Raw genomic sequence first — 20,227 nt, forward strand, 5'->3', positions numbered from 1 at the left:
TTAGCAACAACTTTACACCCATGGGTGCTGACGCAACAGAATCTGGTAGTTTAACAAGCAATGAGCAAGCCATCTCACAAGTGCCTGGAATATTGTGTGTGAAATAATATTATACCCACAAATTCTGTAATTTAAAAGTATTTTTAGAGTCTGCATGTATTTGAACCTAGGCTAATTGTGGAACAATATTTAAATATGAAGGAAGCACTGGGTTTGAGTAGTGCAAAACAAACAACAAATGTATAGCGAGAGACATTGTTTGTTATTCTGTTCTCGTATGAAATGTCTTCATTGTTGTACCCAATCTTATTTGACAACCCTGTAAAAATAAATCAATACAGTGACAATGACAGACTGCAGCTGAACTCAGGTAGAACTCTAACTGTGAATAGATACACACATAACATGCATCACAAGTGGAAATGATGTGTAGCATCACAAAAGACCCCCACACTGCACAATTCTATTGAAAATCCACTTAAACAATTATACAAAGTCAGGCTTATAGTGTTGAAAGAGCAAATCCAAATGATTTTAAAGTTGAAGTGTAAATATATAGATTGTATCTTTTTAACTCAAAATTTAACACAAAATTTCAGATGACATAATCTTCTGAAATGCCCTGTTTCCTTAATTAATTATTTAAGCACTGTGTATGGACCTCTAAGTGGTAACAGCTCTCTCCTATGTTCTAAAATGCAGAGTTTATTTACCGTTGAACTCATGACTCAAATGTACACATTGAGGTTAACACCACAAACACATAACAAAGAAAGATGACACCGTTACTACTCAACCAAGTGATTGTAGTTCCTGAGCAGACATTATAGGGGGATTGGAGCAAAAGGACAGAGACAATAAAAGATAAGAAGGTAGATTGGGGGCTTAGATGCTCTAACAGCTCTCGTTCTCACAAAGCACACCCACTTCAGGAAAGCCCATCGCTGACCAGAAAAGTGTCAACGTTATTAGAATTGCAAAGTTACTGTAGAATAAAGAATAATTAGTGTTTCTGATTTTATTAAATGTGTTAATTATTGAAGCAAGTCTCTGGTGTAACCTTGCAATGCAGTGAATCAAAATATGGATCTGTCTGTTTCTCTCACACACAAACTAAAATGCTGCAGCTGTAATTGCAATTTAGGGTTATGAGTGGGTGGATTATGGCTGGCCATTGACCCAACTGACAATGTGAATTGTATTAATTAATGTAATATATGGTACATGGTGGTAAAATTAAGCTTTAGCCTGGGGGCTGAATCGGTGAGACTGCTTCATGCTATCACATGCCCTGTGTTTTTTGAGAGGAAAAATAAATGCTTTCGTACCATGCGCAAAGCTATTACAGTAATTGCCCATTGCATTCCATATATATAGTGCCTCCTCCCACAGAAATTGTAACATTAATCAAATAAACCAAATTCCTAAGGCTGTTCCAAAGGCTTCCATGTTTTCTCTTTTGCTACTCTCTAATCAGATTTCTTAATCTTACATTGGTAAGGAACGGTTTTGAAGCACTTGGCATTACCATGTTATTGTTACTTTTTTTGTCTCTATAGAAGTACATGACTTATGTTTTGCTGTAAACCATTCAGTTATTCAACTGCACATACAAGCTCTAGTGCAAATACAAACAGAAGAAAGGTCCAGCTCATAGTAGTTGTTTTATCCAAGAATTTGAGGTTTGATAGTGTGAACCTTTTGAAAACCAATTGAACTACAAATGAGAATTTCATAACCCCTTCCTGAAACCCCTCAATTCTACGCTGGGTATATCGGTACAGGTGAAGGGCCAAAAAGTAACACATACTTGCCAATATGTGGAAACTGCTCAACAGGATACCTTTGGGGGGGTGGGGTCATACTCATAAAAACACACTTACACGCAAACACTCATTATCATATAAGTAATAGACTTACCCTATCCCCCTTTAGAATAAATATAGAGTTTTTACTACAGGTCACTGTTAAACAAACACTCTCTTTTTGTGTTGTTGTTGCTTTTGTGGATGCCATTTTAACTTGCTGGACATGACATTATTTAATATGTATTTCAGAACCTTCAACCCTATGCTTCCCGTGATCAACGAATGCTGTACGAAAATGAAGGGTGTGGCTAACGGTCCTTCACGTTCCATTGGCTCCCACATTGTACTCAGAATCATACACTTTAAATCATATTGCAGCAGCAGTGAGGAAACAGTACGCTTCTGCGATATGACTGGATATCACATCTTCTTAATATATAAAGAAGAAAGTTTGTCCTCCTGTCTGTTCCTTTCGGACCCTGCAGAAGCCAGTGCAACCAAACTTGGCATGGCCTCCTCTTTCATCCATGGGAAGGTTGAGGGCTATGTTTGGATCCAAAATTTTGACCCCTGGAGTACTTTATTTAGTAACCCCATTGCTGGATCAGTACAGTAGCGATGTATCTCAAATTAAAGAAACCCACAAAACCGAAATAAAAAAAAAAGTTAAAAAAATTTAAAATGGCAAAAACCAAAAAAAAGGGGGGGGGGGGGGGGGGGGGGGCCCGAGTGCATTGTGCGACACCCAAGATCGATAACTTACAGGAAACCATAAGGCTACCGTTCCCCAGTTTGTCATGCATGAAATATTGAAATATTGAATTTCCCCGGGCAACGCTGGGTACCTCATCTAGTATGTCAATAGACTGAGAACTAAAAAAGGGTGACTGTTCTAGCCATATAGGGACTGTTGGCATGGTAAAGCCAGAAAATGATATGGTGTCAATGTTATGATTAACTACTGTACAAATGACTATGATCAAGACAAACTAGCTCACCCAGAAAATAGTATCTTTAAAATTGTATTTAACCCAATTAGTTGCTCATCAGTTAAAGTCACATAAATTTTGCGAAAAAATGTATATTAAAAATAACTTCAAGGGCCCTGCTCAGTACACCGTACACCATTCAGATGGCTGTTTCCTTGTTTTCTGAGCTATTTGCGCATGCGCAGGGAAGTGCAGTACACAGTGTACCACTTTTTAACACGTACCACAAAATAACACCACACTGGAACCATTTTAGAAAGATATAGAGCAAATTTAGAAGTGATATTTTTTATTTCATGCCATATATGACCTACTGCCACTAGATATATACTGTATCCTTCTATCTGACATACCAACTACCCAATCATAATTAATTATAAAAACATGTCAGTTTTTTAATTACTTATTCTTTGAAGGGGAAAAAAGCCCATCAATTTCTGTGCACTTGAAATCATTTGATAAGACAAATTGACAATATGACAAGCAGAATACTGAACATTACTTTTAAACAAATTGATTTAAAAAAAAAAAGACTTTACCCAACTTATTATATCAATTCTATATCTGCTTGCTATGTATTTATTTATTTTTAAATACAAAGAACAAAGCTAAGTGTAATTAACACAGGCCTATTCGGATTTGTAATGCAAAATACAAAGTGTACTTACAAAACTCTCTTGAGTTTATTAATATTAATACATGTTGTGAAAGAGAAGGCAAACAAATAGTTAATATTTAAAGGACGCGTGAGAATGCAAAACGTAAAGGAATTTATTCTGACCTACACAGTCACATGGCACATGATTAAGAGCATGTAAATCTACAGGTGAACAGGCAGTCGATACATTCAAATACAGATGTCAGTGTCTAAAGACATGGGAGATTGTAATCACAAGGGCGCGCCAGTGCCACAAGGAAGGCACACCTAACTAGATTAGACTGCACTCGTCTAGGTTTAAAACTACCGTGTTTTTATTTGACTTGTTTTATTTTGACAGAAAGTTACATTCTCATAATACATCGTAACAATTGTAATTCTTCGCTCGGACTTCTAAGAGCAGGTAAACAATCCCTTTTCCTTATACAACAAGAGTTAATGATCAAGGTCACACACACAGTCTTACAGTCGTGCAAAACTTTTCAGTGGTGAGTAGGGGTTTTCTAGGGATTCGTAGTGCTTTTTTAAAATCGTCTACAGTATATACAAAATGTCAGGTGTGTGCTTTACAGGTGATGATGGTGTAGTGGCGTTTACTCATTCCGTTTAGCTTATGCTACGACTTGTGAACTCTGACACATTAACACTGGATAGCTAGAGAGCGCAGATCGTTTGTTCAGCGTTTAGTCGAACATTGTTATTGAACGATGATTTAACGATACTGTCGAGTTAATGCGCATTTACAGATGTTAAACTACGTTATATGTAGATTCCTAAAATGCTTTTAAGAAGAACATAGTTTTATTTTAAGGGTTTTACGGCCCTTGAAAAGTTTAAGTGGCCGCTAAGTTTGAGAAACATGCAGCAAACACGATAAAGTATAAACAGGATTTGAACAAGTTGTAGTTTCTGTGTTAAGTTATAAATTTAAACGTATTGATAGGTTGTAAAATAAATGTCTCCTAGGTCAAATATTTATTTATTTATTTTTTAATCATCTGGCTAAATGCATGGTCTTTCCAGCAGTACTGTATCTGTATTGTATGTTGTGTCTTCAGCTACCTGCATTGTTTAGCTGTGTAAAGGGAAAAGAGTCTTTCAAGTGTATGCCAACATGGTCAGATGTATAACAGTAAGCATATAAAGCAATATGCTAAGCTGGCATTTTGTAGTATTAGAGTTGGTAACATACTGGCTAGTTATTTGGAGTTTTAAGAACATAAGAACATAAGAAAGTTTACAAACGAGAGGAGGCCATTCGGCCCATCTTGCTTGTTTGGTTGTTAGTAGCTTATTGATCCCAAAATCTCATCAAGCAGCTTCTTGAAGGATCTCAGGGTGTCAGCTTCAACAACATTACTGTGGAGTTGATTCCAGACCCTCACCCTATTGTGTTTTGGATTTCTATATGTCAGTCACTTTTACCACAAAAAGTAACAAAAGCCAAAGTGAGAACTCCTGAGCCACTGTAGTTCTTGCCTTCACTGTAGTCTCTCCAGATTATCTAATAAAAACAAAGCTTATACATGCAGTGTCAGCATCTCAGGATAATTGATTACTGGGTTATATGCCTTTAATGTGGACAACAGGACAGAAATGGCCCCTTCAGAAGCCCGTGACTCAAAAGGAATAGTGGATACGCAGGCTATGGGTTTTTTTCTGGACAAAAAAAAAGTGAATTGTGAAATGTATCCTTCTACTTAAGTGCAGCACACTTTGTCCTTGAAATGCACGCTTTTGTACAGTCACACTTGAAATGCACGTTTTTTGTACAGTCGTGCTAATCAGCCTGATGCTCACATTGCTGGCACATGCTATACTTTTTTTAATTTTTGCTACTGTTCCATCAAATATTTAGCTAGAATAAAATACTATTGGTGAGTGTACAAAAAGTGTGCCATATTTACATAGCGCAAAATAATGAACAAACTGCAGTCCATGTTAACTTCAAAGGGAACGCTACATTTAACTATTCAGTACGGAACAGTTTAAAATGTCTTACTTAAAATAACTAACAAATATAATGTAGTATACATCTTTTACAAAAATAAAAAATAAAACTTTATCAAGAAAATGTTATGGATGTGACATTTAGTTTTATTTAAAGACCATTATTTTGAATCGCTGTAAAACATTTCCTTTTATCCCAAGAAAAAAATATATTAGTAACATGGTATGACATACCTATAATGTCAGAATGTGACAAATTTACAAATGTGTGACTAAAACATTTATCCTACTATTGATAGCTACAGTGTATGGAAGTCGGAGTTCTGAAAATATTTCCATTTTATTTATTTTTTTCTAAAAACATTAACAATATCAAATGCAATATCAAACGGATCTGGAGCAGTGTGGTGGGTACCACTGGTCCAGTTCATGTGGAATGATCCTATAATATGTGTATTTGGAAACGTTTTATAGGCTCTGTGCTTCCTGTCTGTAACTGATAGCTTTTCTGCAGTAGCACAATGCAAATAATGTGTGTTCAAAGAGCATAGCCAATGGAATCTGAGGATCCAATAGTTGGTGAGATTTTAAAGCAATTTTCATCTACAGTAGTTGCTCAGATGTTGTTGGTTGAACTTCACACATGAAAATCTGTGTAACATGTCGCCTACACATCTAGTTGCTTATGCAGTTTTTGGAAACAATCGGTTTATGTTTCATGTTTCAAAATCAAAGAACAACCTGAAATGCAGCAAGCAGGATTGTGATAGTGTGCCTGATGTCTACTATAAAACCTCTCAAATTTACGAAAGGCTCTTGGTAAATAATGCAAAGATATCCCTGTCCTATGAAAAATTCTGTCAGTAATGCAGCAATCCCTGTTATAAATCTAAAGGCAATATCAATAATAACTTATTATGCTTATTTTAAATGATTCTAAGATAGCAACAGTAACTAATGAGTTCATATTGTTCTATAACATACTTGTTCAGGTAGCATCATGAATTGTAAGGCCAATGTCTTAAACACAGTACCCCACCTGTAACGTTTATTACAATGCTATCATACTGACTTGTCCTCTGTGACGTCTGGTCTCCTAGTAACAGCGCAGGTACTGTCAAGTCCTATGCAAATATTCCAGTCTATAAAAAAATATATTGTAACAAAACAAAGTCTCACTGTGTCTTGTTGCACCTTTTCTTGTTTGCGCTCATTCACTTCTTTAGATTACCTATCATTGCTCGTTGAATTTTCTGAAAACTAAAATGTATGTGTGGTGTCATAATTTTCCACCACATCTTTTTCTGAGTTTGTAGACAGGACAGCCCGAAATTTTCTAATCCGTTACACTAGGCAAAATTAATTCATCCAGCACTAAATTTCAAGCAAAAAGAAAACCTGACTAATTATTATTCCCAGCATCCCGAATTAAAAAATAAACAATAAAAAAAAAAAAAAAAAAATGGTGTGATGCTTTCAAAACAGAGCTCTATCAGCCCTTGAAGCAGAAGACTCACATTTATCAGACAAATGCTATTTCCAAGTCTTAGTGTAAATTGAAACCAGGGTTGTACTTATGTGTATACTGTTGGAATCATTGGATGAGATTTCTAGTCCCAGGTAAGAACTCTTAAAAACTTGTCTGGCCATTTGCCACATTGGGCAACTAGACCAATAAGCTAAAAGCAGGAAGCCCCAGTGGGATAAGGTTGACAACATGGAAAATAATTCCGCTGTGATCACTGAGGTTGGTGATAGTATAGGTTGTATATTATAAAGTAAGCGTTTCCTATCCAGTCCTTTGATGTCAACAATGCAAGTCCCAACAATGTTTAATAATTAACAGGATGTAAGCTGGCTAATAGTCCAGGAGGAGGTAAACACCCAAGGGTACTAAAGAGTTGCTTGTGCACCATTTTATGATGCATATGATGTGCTGTAAGTGGGTACTGTTGAATAAACAGAACGGTTTAGCTGTAGAATTAAAGGTGTACTCTATATGTGTTGTGGATTCAGACCATGAAAGTGTGCCATTTCAATTTCAGTGTGTGTTTGCAGCTTGCCATCAGGAGGGTTAAAATGTAAAATGCTATTTTTCCCCTTTATTTTAATATTTAGACTGTGGCTGTATGAGAGGGGGATTGCTAATCATTGTTTATTTGCTTGACATCATTTTATGTTTGAGGAAGTCATTGCAAGGGTGGATCGGGGTCTGTCATCTCCAGGTGAGCTCTGTGCAATTAAAAAAGAAGAAAAAAGCTCCTGGAAATTGAGCCACCTCTCAAAATCCTGGTTGCCTGGTGCCTTTCCCTTTGTGACAGGCAGGGCATTGAAAATTGAACTTTGGTGCAATGTACTGCTTTAACTCAACGTTACAATCCCAAAAAATCATAGCTGCACTCAATCTGCGAGTTTCTCAATTGCTTCAGCAGTGGGTTTTTTTTTAACACTTATGTTCACACATGCGTTGGCATGTTGGGGGTAATTAATGAATGAAACAGAATTGTGCCCTGCGCTGTTGCTGGTCATTTGAACGGTCCTGTTTGAATGAATAGTAACTGTGCTTGGTACTGTGTGGGTGATTCATAACACTGAGGCACAAGTAAAACTTAAAAAATATATAGGTATTTCACTGCAGCCATTACAAAGGATCTGTAACTAAAATATGCTCTAAAATTGTGTTTACATATTAAAAAAAAAAAAATCCTAATTGAGAATATGGTGGAACAGGTTTTAGCTGCTGTAGTCAAGATGAGCATGACCTTTTCTTTACTGGCTTGAACAGCACTGTCATTGGTCTCCCGTTCGTTGTGCTGTTCTGATCAGCAGCAATAGTTTACTGTCCAGAACATATTAAAAAGAACTTCGTAGTGGAAAATGTTTTAGGTGCATTTAATATACCTGTGTTAGACAAGACAAAACCAACTGAAGCTGGTGTTTGTTTTTAGCAGTTTCATTTAGCTGGCATTCTGCACACTCAGGTTCTGCAGTCGCTGCAGACGGTATTAGTCAAATTGTCAATGCTTTAAAGCACGGTTAAGCATATTCTCGAGTTCATGGAAACATGGCATAAGATTTCAAGGCTTCACATTTAAGTTTCAAAAACTGTCCACAAAATTGGTAAAATGATACCCAAGTTTTATAGCCCTTACACTATACGAAATGTAACCTGAAATTTATATATATATATATATATATATAAATTTTTTTATATATAAATTTAAATGAGGATTTTTTTTCCATTTATCTACACACCATACTCCACACTGTTGTGGGGAAAAAGTTTTTATTGAGAAAAATATTATATGTTAAAAATACAAAACTGAAAGATCATAATTGGATAAGTCTCCCCTGAGTTCATACTTGGTGGAAGCACCTTTGGCAGCAATTACAGCTGTGAGTCTGTTGGGATAGGTCTCTACCAACTTTGCACACCTAGATTTGGCAATATTTGACCATTCTTCTTTACAAAACTGTTCAAACTCTGTCAAGTTCCTTGGGGAGCACTGATGGACAGCAATCTTCAAGTCATGCAACACATTTTTAATTGTATTTAGGTTGGGGCTCTGACTGGGCCACTCAAGGACATTTACCTTTTTGTTCCTTAGCTGCTCCAGTGTAGCTCTGGCTGTATACTTTGGGTCGTTGTCATGCTGAAAGGTGAACTTCTGTCCCAGTTTCATCTTTCTTGCAGAGGGCAGCAGGTTTTCCTCAAGGACTTCTCTGTACTTTGCTCCATTCATTTTCCCTTCTATCCTGACAAGTGCCCCAGTTCCTGCCGACCGTGCTTCACAGTAGGGATGGTGTTCTTTGGGTGATGCGCTGTGTTGGGTTTGCGCCAAACATAATGCTTTGCATTTAGGCCAGAAAGTTCCATTTTAGTTTTTGCCACATGGCTACAGAATCTCGAGTGTTTTTTTGCATACTTCAAATGGGATTCAAGGTGGGCTTTCTTGAGTAATTGCTTCCTTCTTGCCACCCTACCATACAGGCCAGATTTGTGGAGTGCTTGGGATATTGCTGTCACATGCACAATTTGACCAGTCTTGGCCATAAAAGCCTGTAGCACTTGCAAAGTTGCCATTGGCCTCTTGGTAGCCTTTCTGATCAGTCTCCTTCTTGCTCCGTCATCCAGTTTGGAGGGACGGCCTGATCTAGGCAGGGTCTTGGTGGTGCCATACACCATCCACTTCTTAGTAATCATCTTCACCATGTTCCAAGGGATATTTAAGGCCTTTTGATGTTTTTTTTATACCTATCCCCTGATCTGTGCCTTTCAACAACTTTGTCCCAGAGTTCTTTTGAAAGCGCCTTGGTATGCATGGTTGAATCGTTGCTTTGAAATGCACTACCCTACTGGAACTGCTGAATTTATCCTGAAATCATGTGAATCACTACAATTTAACACAAGTGGAGGCCACTTAACTTGGTGTGTGATTTTGAAGGCGACTGGTTACACCTGAGCTAATTTAGGATTGCTATTACAAGGGGGGTGGACACTTATCCAACCAAGCTATTTCAGTTTTTATTTTTAATTAATTTTCTACAAATTTCTAGAATATTGTTTTCACTTGGACTTTGTGGGGTAGGATGTGTAGATAATTGAATAAAAAAACTATTTAAATGCATTTTAAGGCAATAAGGCAAGAAAAGGTGAACGTACACAGCGAAGTGACTGACAGTGTACATGCATATCTAGATTTTAAAATTTGGTTAAAATAAATTTGTCATATCTCATCAAATATTTTGCATAATCATGTCATCAATATAAAAAAAAAATACATTTTTAAATATATGCCTATTTTCTGAAACCGGACTTCCTGTGTAGTTTTTATGAATGAGATGAGTGAATGACGCTACTCAGGTAGACGGATCAAACAAGCTCTTCAATAATAGCTACATCACTGTCCCTGAAAACATAAAACTAAAGGTCTTTGGAATTCATTTTGGACTTTGACCGGGCATTGTTGGGCATTCCTAGATCTGCCCAGACAAAACCCAGAATGAAAGATCTTTGTAATTCATTTCGGACTTTCGAATATTGCACAGTTTGGGGGTTTGCCAGTAACTCATACACACACACTCACTCAGTATATCTATGAAGTAGGCAATATCATTGATTTTTTCCTTCTTCCTTTTTTTTTTTTTTTTTTAACAAAGCTCTGTAAAGAACAACTATTAGTAACAAAGGCATAAGGTCAGCATAGATCCATACCTCAAGCGTCCCCTGCTGAAACAGCTGCCCTAATTCTCAGAATGCTTGTGAAACAATCGGTAGATTGAAGCACAAAGCACCCAGTTGTTTTAACATGTCATCTGATAATTTTCATTAATAAAATAGTATAAATCAAGATATCAGATGTCACAGATTTGTCGTGATGTATGTTTATATCCTACCTTTTCTTCCAGGATATACTTTTCACTCAACTTCTACTGTAGGGCCTCTGGACGTTCACTTAGCATACAGAAATGGATGACTGACATAATGGCTCCAAGCTTAATAGCCTGCGGTGTTGTTAATGGCAGTGAGAAAGCAATTCCTTTAAGCTTGCTGCAGCACAGTACTGTGGGAGCTGTTTTCCACTTGGCTGATTATCATAAATCTTGAACTTGGGCAAGTTAGTCCAATATTAATCCTAATGTTGTCCGTGCTGTAACGGTAAAGCATGGTTTATTTCATTCACTTTCTGTAATTTTAAAGCTGTTTCATATTTTGCTTTTGCTCTAAACGTGTTTACATAGTGCATATTCTTTGAACATTAATATGTTAACTTAAGTGCAGGGGTGTTTGACACAAATTGATATGGGAAAGTTTATTATGGTACTTCATGCTCTTCATATTTCAGTAATTACAACACCTTTTGAGTAAAGACATTTCATTTAATATGTGCTTTTTCCAACACAACCCTGACATTTATTGTAAGTAAAAAAACAGGAAAGGTGAAATAACATTGCAGTACACAATAGTGCATTGGAAAAATAATAACTAAACAATTCCTGCCTTTGTAGATCTTGACTATATAGCTGTCCAGATGGGGTGCAGATGCTGTCGGATGATAAAAAGGTAAGAAAAGTATATGAATCTTGTATGAGTGAGTAGGTAGATTTATCATAAACACAGTTAGCATGGTTTTTCATGTTTAGTACTTGTAATCTGGTATAATGATGGCCAGGGTAGCAGAATGTCAAAATCTTTAAGGCACAGACTTTTTTTCAATGTATTTATTTCTATAGTGCCTTTCATACCACAGTATCTCAGAGAACTTTACACATTGGTTAAACACAAAAAAGTCTGCTGTATCAAGAAGCAGTACAAATTAACAAACGTTATAGGTTAGACTTAACATTTCTAGTTCATCATCCAGATAATAGTTTTATGGAACTGTCCCAAAGGCTCTTAGTGCATTGAAAATCAATTAGGTGTGCAGAAAATAACTTGTTTAAAATGCAGTTTAATTAACATATTTACACTTGTCATGATTGTACAACAATTCTTTTAAAATGCTGTAAATGTGAACCTTTTATCTGTTGCATATAAACAATATTGGGGAAATCAAAGTACGATGTTAAACAAAATGATAGTAACATTTATAAGTTTGAAATAGAGGGAAGGGATACAAATGGAAGTCAAATTTTCATTGTCATTCAGCAAATACATAAATATAAACCAGCTGATTACCATCGAGGGAATTCTACATTTACAGTATTGTATTTGTAATTAAACACTTAAACATTATTGATAGAACGGTTTGTAGAATACAGTATGTAACACATTTAGTTAAATACATGCACCCTCCACCCTAACCCGATTTATGAATCTAGCCGAAAGTCCCTTTGTGTGATTGGCAAGCTCACCCCATCTTATTTGTTTTATTTATTAATTTTGCAGTAATCACACTTCATCCTCTGACAACTTTGAGGTGGCATTTTAATTCTAAAAATAAAATTTACCAAAATAAAAAAAAACAAGTTAAAACAAAAATATTATCACAGCTTTCATATTCTGCAGTTAAACAGCACTCCAGTTATATCACCAAGCAAAATACAATGTGCTTTATGTTATCGTATTTATTTTAATACACCCTAAACCTAATTTTAAATGGGTTCCAGTCACTGCATGCATCTACGTGGCAAAATGGATGAAGGTAAAGCTAAGGCAACGTTGTTGTTGTTGTTGTTGTTGTTGTTGTTGTTCAATAAAAACTGTGCTTTGTTTAAGTGTGGTGTACAGTCAAGCAGCATAATGCAGCCTGAGGGGTGGTTCTGCTGACTTGAGAATGTTCCTGTCGGCTACTAAATAATCATAGCTAGAAGAAAATCTTCAGCTTCTGACCAACTCCTTTGGCACACATTGTGAGTGCAGTTATTCTGCTGTGCCCCGATGATGGCCTTGCCATAATTAAAATCTAATCTTAATCTTACACTTGTATGTTTTGTAGTGGTTGCTGTAATTTGATACTCCTAAATTCTTTTTTTTTTTTTTTTAAAGCTACATATTTGATCCAGTTCCAGTAGAAGTGCATGGACGGACAAGTGATGCATCCAGGTCTGTTTACTCACACCAGGAGAAACCAGTGGGGGCAGACAATTACACAATAGGGCAAAAGTTCAACAAGCTGGACTTGAACAATCCGAAGACTTTAGCACACAAACAAAGAGTGGAAAATATTGAAAATGACAAAAATCGGATCAACAGGACATGCTTACCATCTGCAGAGAAGAAATATGGACTTGGGGATAACAAAGAAGAGTTAAAAGTGGGAACTAATGGACTCTATATTTTGGAGAATGAGCAAACTCAAAAGAAATGTACAACACCAAATAATGAAGGGGTTAGTGACACCTCATCTAGCCCGTTGAACAATTCTTTAGTGGAAAATCACATAGCTGCCTCCGCTCCAAACAGTAGTGTGGCAAAAGCAGGTGAAGAACAAACTGAAGCTACACCAAAAACAGAAAATATATCCGTTTCAAATGGAAAACAACCCTATTTATTGAATGACTACCACCCCGAAGTAAACATCCCTACAGTACAGACATGTGAGAGCTTTGAAAATGACTATGCAGATGTTACAGACAGTGCTTCAGTCAGTGGAGTAGATGCCAATATAACTATTTTAAACAATGCTGAAGCAGTTAACCTTAGTAATGCAAGTATCTCCTTTGCAGATATAAAAGAATGTGTTTCCCAGCAAGCTGATGTGGATGAACTAAACGGCAGAATCTCTCCATTGGAAAGAGGGGAGCCGGATACTGAATCTGAAGAGAGCAATAGTTCCATAGACAACTTTGAGATTTTTGTTGATCTTGAAGTGGCAGAGGCCCTTGCAGCTCTAGAAGCTGCTACAGCGGGAGAGGACGAGGAATAGCCTTTTACACAATACACCTTCTTACTCTTCAGAACACTGCCAGGGGGAGAGGAAGAGAAATAGCCTTTTACAGAATACTCCTTCTCACTCTTCAGAACACTGCCAGTGGGAGAGGACGAGGAATAGCCTTTTACACAATACTCCTTCTCACTCTTCAGAACACTGCCAGCGGGAGAGGACAAGGAATAGCCTTTTACACAATACACCTTCTCACTCTTCAGAACACTGCCAGTGGGAGAGGACGAGGAATAGCCTTTTACACAATACTCCTTCTCACTCTTCAGAACACTGCCAGTGGGAGAGGACGAGGAATAGCCTTTTACACAATACTCCTTCTCACTCTTCAGAATGCTGCCAGCAGGAGAGGACGAGGAATAGCCTTTTACAGAATACACCTTCTCACTCTTCAGAACGCTGCCAGCAGGAGAGGACGAGGAATAGCCTTTTACAGAATACACCTTCTCACTCTTCAGAACGCTGCCAGCGGGAGAGGACGAGGAATAGCCTTTTACAGAATACACCTTCTCACTCTTCAGAACGCAGCGGGAGAGGACGAGGAATAGCCTTTTACACAATGCCTCTTCAGAACGCTGCCAGCGGGAGAGGAGAGGACGAGGAATAGCCTTTTACAGAATACACCTTCTCACTCTTCAGAACGCTGCCAGCGGGAGAGGACGAGGAATAGCCTTTTACACAATACACCTTCTCACTCTTCAGAACGCTGCCAGCGGGAGAGGACGAGGAATAGCCTTTTACAGAATACACCTTCTCACTCTTCAGAACACTGCCAGCGGGAGAGGACGAGGAATAGCCTTTTACACAATACACCTTCTCACTCTTCAGAACACTGCCAGCGGGAGAGGACGAGGAATAGCCTTTTACACAATACACCTTCTCCTCTTCAGAAGAGAGGATGAAGTATAGCAAACACCAAGCTTTTCCTTCATTTTCATTATGCCCTTATTTATGCAGCTACGGTCTATTATAAAACAAAGGTCAAGTTTTTCTAAAATGGGTGTACTCCCAAATGCATTCTCACATACATACATATATATATATAGTTAAAACACACCCAATAACGTTATCATATGAGAAGTTATTTTAAGGGCCTGTAAGAAGAAGGCTGAAGTTGTTTCTTATTCATTTCAGAATTTAAAATGGTGTTTTGTTTTTTTCCTTAGTGACAAAAATAATGCTGAAAATTTGCAGTGAAAATACAGCCCACAGTCTTAGTCAGGGTGATGTTGGTGCTTGTATGAATTCTGGTTGTACATGTTTTTGCCAAAACAAAGCTGACAAAAACCTGCAGGGAATGTGAAGCCTTTGCATGCTTTGCCAACTCCTCCTGCAGGTGGATCTTGTTATGCGAGAAACGTAGCCTGAATTTGTGCAGCCTAATATAAACAAAGCTAATACAATAACAAGAAAGCACCATTCAGGTAATCTCACTGATCACCCAAAGATGTCTGTAACAAAACAGTTTTACATGACCACAAAAAAAAGCACTACATGAACATCATTTAACGTCATGAAATTAAAGAAACTACACAATGATGTTGCAAAAGTCTACCGGAAGCCATAATAATAGCACAGTATTTCATGTTAGTTTTTCATTAAGTATGTGGAAAACTGCAAAGCAGAATGTAATGTAATATGTTAATGTAACATTATTCAGCAGGTTTCATTCAACTTTATGAAGCAATATTATTATTATTATTATTATTTAGAATTTTAAAAACTATTTTGTAGGTTTCAATACGCAAATATTTTAATGGGAATCTAAATTGCCACTACGCTAAGATATTTGCATTCTTTATCTATTCTTTAAAAAATTAAGTACAAATGTAATATATCACTCCACCCACCCCATCAGTATCACTTCGTAAAAACCTGGGGGCAAAGCTCACAAAGAATGTGCCACTGTGCTAAATGTGCCTGATTAAAAACTTCATGCACCACTGTGGCAGCAAACAAGGTGCGTGTAGCAGAGGTTTTATTTAGCATAGCTTAAACATTTTCTTTTTAGGAAAAATTAATTCTGTTTTAACTTGGCCTGATGGTAAATTCTTTGTCAATAAGACCCCTTTTATATCATTTCCTATCTCGCAGGTGTGAGATCTGCAGATCGAGTGACGTGTCTGGTCACATTTTGAGACAGTTTTAGTGAAATTTGGTGAACTTCAGAAAACTGCTACACATTTACATTTAGCCTTTTCTCCAAATTAGTTCTTGTTTAGGCGAGTATGTAATTCCTTCAGACCAGGGCAACTGGTATAGAGTCTGTCATCCCTGGATGTGTCACTTGACATACAGTACATGTTACTAGTATAGCACTAACTCCATTAGCATGTGATGGGGTATTTCTAAAATGCAGAGAACCCGTTGAACTTCTATGACTCACACATGCCCTTATTTATTTATTTAACTCCAGTTGTTTCAAGGTAGGGACCAATCTAATGCTCCTTGCCTTAAAAGCCACTCTGTCCTCTGATCAGTCGTCTGTCCTGTGGTCAGTACAATGTTGTTTTTCTACATAACAATTTCAAAGATGTGCGGGAATAAAACTCCAAGGTGGTTAGGGTCATTTCAGATTTAGAACAGAACTACAAAATCAGTCGTTGAAGTTCTGTGTGTAAAGCGGTTTATATGAATAGAAAAAAAGGCCTGCTTGGAATATGTTGATAAGATGTACAATATGTTACCATTTTTTTGTAAATCTTGATCGCTATAAAAATGTATATATTTTATCATTAAATGTTTTTAAATGTGTATGAACTGAGTAATTAAATGTACAGAATAAATCGTTTCATGGTTTCATTTCAACACAAGCACCTGCATTCACTACCACAAGAACGTTTGAAAAGAAAACGAATGCTGTATGTTCAATAACTGACGGAATTGTTTTAACAATTTTTAATTTAACTCTAGCAAAGAAAAAGAATCATGATATTTGCTCCTGTATGAAGGGCATAAAGAAGATGACCAGAGGAATGCGCATGCAAAGCAGAATCATGTTTCGTTTGAAAATTAACAAACAACTTGTAACATATTGGTAAAGATGAATATTCACAGCACCCTTCACACTGGCGCTCCTATCAGCTCCCAACCCAGGTTCTGGCTACCCGGGTCACAATTCCATGGAGTGTGAAACTGCATACAGTGCCGTGAAAAAGTATTTGCACCATCTAATTTTGGGCATTTTTGCATATTTCTGACACTGAATGTTATCAGATCTTCAACCAGAATCTAATATTAGATAAAAGGGACCCTGAGTGAACAAATAACACAACATTTTGATACTCATTTATTTATTAAAGAAATTTATGCAACACCCAATGCCCCCGTGTGAAAAAGTAATCGTCTCCCCCCTTAGACTCAAAAACTGGTTACGCCACCTTTAGCTGCAATAACTGCAACCAAACGCTTCCTGTAGTTATTGATCAGTCTCTCACAGCGCCGTGGAGGAATTTTGGCCCAGTCCTTCATGCAGAACTGCTTCAACGCAGTGACATTTGTGGGTTTGAGAGCATAAACTGCTCGTTTCAGGTCCTGCCACAACATCTCAACGGGGTTTAGGTCTGGACTTTGACTAGGCCATTCCAAAACTTTAAATTTCTTGTTCTTCACCCATTCTGCTGTAGGGTTGCTTGTGTGTTCCAGATCATTTTCTTGCTGCATGACCCAGCTGCCGTTCAGCTTCAGCTCACGGACGGATGGCCTGACATTCTCCTGTAGAATTCTCTGATACAGAGCAGAATTCATGCTTCCTTCAATGATGGCAAGTAGTCCAGGTCCTGATGCAGCAAAGCATCCCCAAATCATGACACTACCACCACCATGCTTGACCGTTGGTATGAGGTTCTTACTGTGGAATGCAGTGTTTGGTTTTTGCCAGACATAACAGGGCCCATTTTGGCCAAAAAGTTCAATTTTTGACTCATCTGTCCATAGAACATTGTTCCAGAACTCTTGAGGATCATCCAGGTGCTTTTTGGCAAACTTGAGACGTGCATTCATGTTCTTCTTAGTGAGCAGTGGTTTCCGCCTTGCTACTCTGCCATGAAAAAAAAAAAATAGGAGGCACTTTTTTACACAGAGAATTGTGAGGGTCTGGAATCAACTCCCCAGTAATGTTGTTGAAGCTGACACCCTGGGATCCTTCAAGAAGCTGCTTGATGAGATTTTGGGATCAATAAGCTACTAACAACCAAACGAGCAAGATGGGCCGAATGGCCTCCTCTCGTTTGTAAACTTTCTTATGTTCTTATGTTCTTATGAATCCCATTTTTGCCCAGAGTCTTTCTGATGGTGGAGTCATGAACACTGACCTTAGTCGAGGTGAGAGAGGCCTGCAGATCCCTGGATGTTGTTGTAGGGTTCTTTGTGACTTCCTGGACGATTTTACGCCTTGCTCTTGGAGAGGTTTTGACAGGACGGCCACTCCTGGAAAGATTCACTAATGCCCCAAAATTTCTCCATTTGGACAATACGGCTCTGACTGTGGTTTGGTGGAGCCCCAGAGCCTTAGAAATTGCTTTGTAACCCTTTCCAGACTGATAAGCAGCAACAACTTTTTTTTTCCGGAGGTCTTCAGGAATTTCTTTTGATCGTGGCATGATGTGCCTCTAGAACCTGTGTGCTGACAACTTCACAGTGATGGTAGGGGCCAAAGCTAGTTAGCTGGCCCAAATCAGGCCTGATTGTTAACCAAAGTATTCAAACAACTGACCATAATTATCCCTTTAATTGGATTGAGTTAACGAGGGGGCCAATTACTTTTTCACACCTGAAGATTGAATGTTTGACTACCTTGCACACCAAACAAATGAAAGAAGCATCAAACTTTGGTGTCATTTATTTTTCTCTCAGACTCCCTCTATATACTATTACAACCCACAAAAACATCTGACCAAATTCAGTGTGAAAAATGTGCAAAAATTCAGAAAATCAGACAGGGGGCAAATACTTTTTCACGGCACTGTACCTGGGTGCAAGCGACCCATCTCAGGATGTGACTAGACACACTTTAACCCGGGTCGATCAAGACAAAATGAATGATGACCGTTTGTAAGCGGACAAAGAAGCAAACTACATGAAGGTTTCACTTCTGCAAGGAACATTTCTGTTTAGTCATATTTCTGTTGATTGAGACACACCATGAGCCAGATTGCAGCAGGAATAAAGAACCGTTTGCTCTAATCAACATTTGGATAGAAGCATCCATAACAAGCACACCATCTTGAAAGCATGAACTGTGAGCGCGGCTGCTTCCAGGGCACTGCATATGCGCACTGTGTACTTGCTTCTGTCACCCAGGGCGACCCTGCTTAATTATTATTATTATTATTATTATTGTTCATTCTCTGCTTTACCATATGGCCATGTGCATCATGCTTAATAATGTTCTTGATATTCCCTATGCAAATGTATGCAGACTATTAATGACAGTTTAGACAGCACAAAATAACAAATGTGCTAAATATATTGAAAGCATGAATATCAAAACAGGCTTTATCAAGCAGACTACAGGCATGCAGGCTTGTGAAGATGGTCAGGCAAAGGTACACCATTTCTACAGTATATACACTGTGTAGACTGGTGGATTCTACTAACATTGTACACACCGTAGCCACTGAAACAATGGAAATCATATAAACAAATGATTTAAGAGGGGAATAATGTGGTTTAATTATAGTTGCACTACAACACACAGAAAATGTTTCTTCAAGATCCTGGTTTATTTTCTATATACAGGTCCATGTTATTTTCCAGATTAATATGCTGTTTAGTAATATGGGATTTCCCAGTCTTCAAGTTAGCCTGCTTAAAATTGGAAAACCCATAAATACACTGCCATTGACCTCTATAGCCCTGTTATCTTGTCTCAATGCTCACGGCCACAAGGTTCAATTAGGGTGTTTATTAACTTTAACGTTTAAGTGAATTGATAGCACTGTGGCACTTTAAATAACCTTCACCTAGAAAAATATCTGTAAAACAACAAGAATATTTGAAAGAAATTAAGTGTTCCTTTGCTATTTCACTGTTTGGCTTTGAGTTCATGAAGGGGCCTTATACACATGGCCTAACCATGAACTAACTGCATTTGTAAATCAATTAAATGTGCAGTAATGAGGGAAACACTGTAATAAAGGAAAATGTTACAACGTCTAGCACCTTTCAGTTCTGTGTTTTGCATGTATTTGTACCCTTGAAGCTTTTTATCCCCCAGAGGCTGCAGTGTGTGTTGTTTCCAGAATAGGGCTCTAGTACTGTAGTTCTGAAAGTGGAACTATTGAATCAGGAATCAAGCATATCCGTAACTACACCCGTATCCAGGATAAAAAGGGTCAAAGTCAATTTACTGTGTACCTGTAGCAATGGCTTTTGTGGGCTTATACTGTACGTGTGTGACAAAAGGTGTGTTTTTTGTCCAGCATTCAGAAGAATAGA

General features: G+C 37.7%; 1 protein-coding gene across 1 annotated transcript; it reads right to left on the reverse strand.

The window, feature by feature from the left end:
- Positions 1–12,895: 12,895 nt before the first annotated feature.
- LOC121328751 (putative protein TPRXL) lies at positions 12,896–18,777 on the reverse strand. Its single transcript, XM_041273787.1, has 3 exons — positions 18,759–18,777; positions 14,603–14,733; positions 12,896–14,295 (listed from the first exon to the last, which is right to left on the reverse strand). Exons 1-3 carry the CDS (start codon positions 18,775–18,777, stop codon positions 13,465–13,467), a joined length of 981 nt encoding a protein of 326 aa, XP_041129721.1. The 3' UTR covers positions 12,896–13,464.
- Between the last annotated feature and the right edge of the window lie 1,450 nt (positions 18,778–20,227).

The sequence above is a fragment of the Polyodon spathula genome, chromosome 2 (genome assembly GCF_017654505.1).
Source record: "Polyodon spathula isolate WHYD16114869_AA chromosome 2, ASM1765450v1, whole genome shotgun sequence".
Taxonomy (NCBI): Eukaryota; Metazoa; Chordata; class Actinopteri; order Acipenseriformes; family Polyodontidae; genus Polyodon; species Polyodon spathula.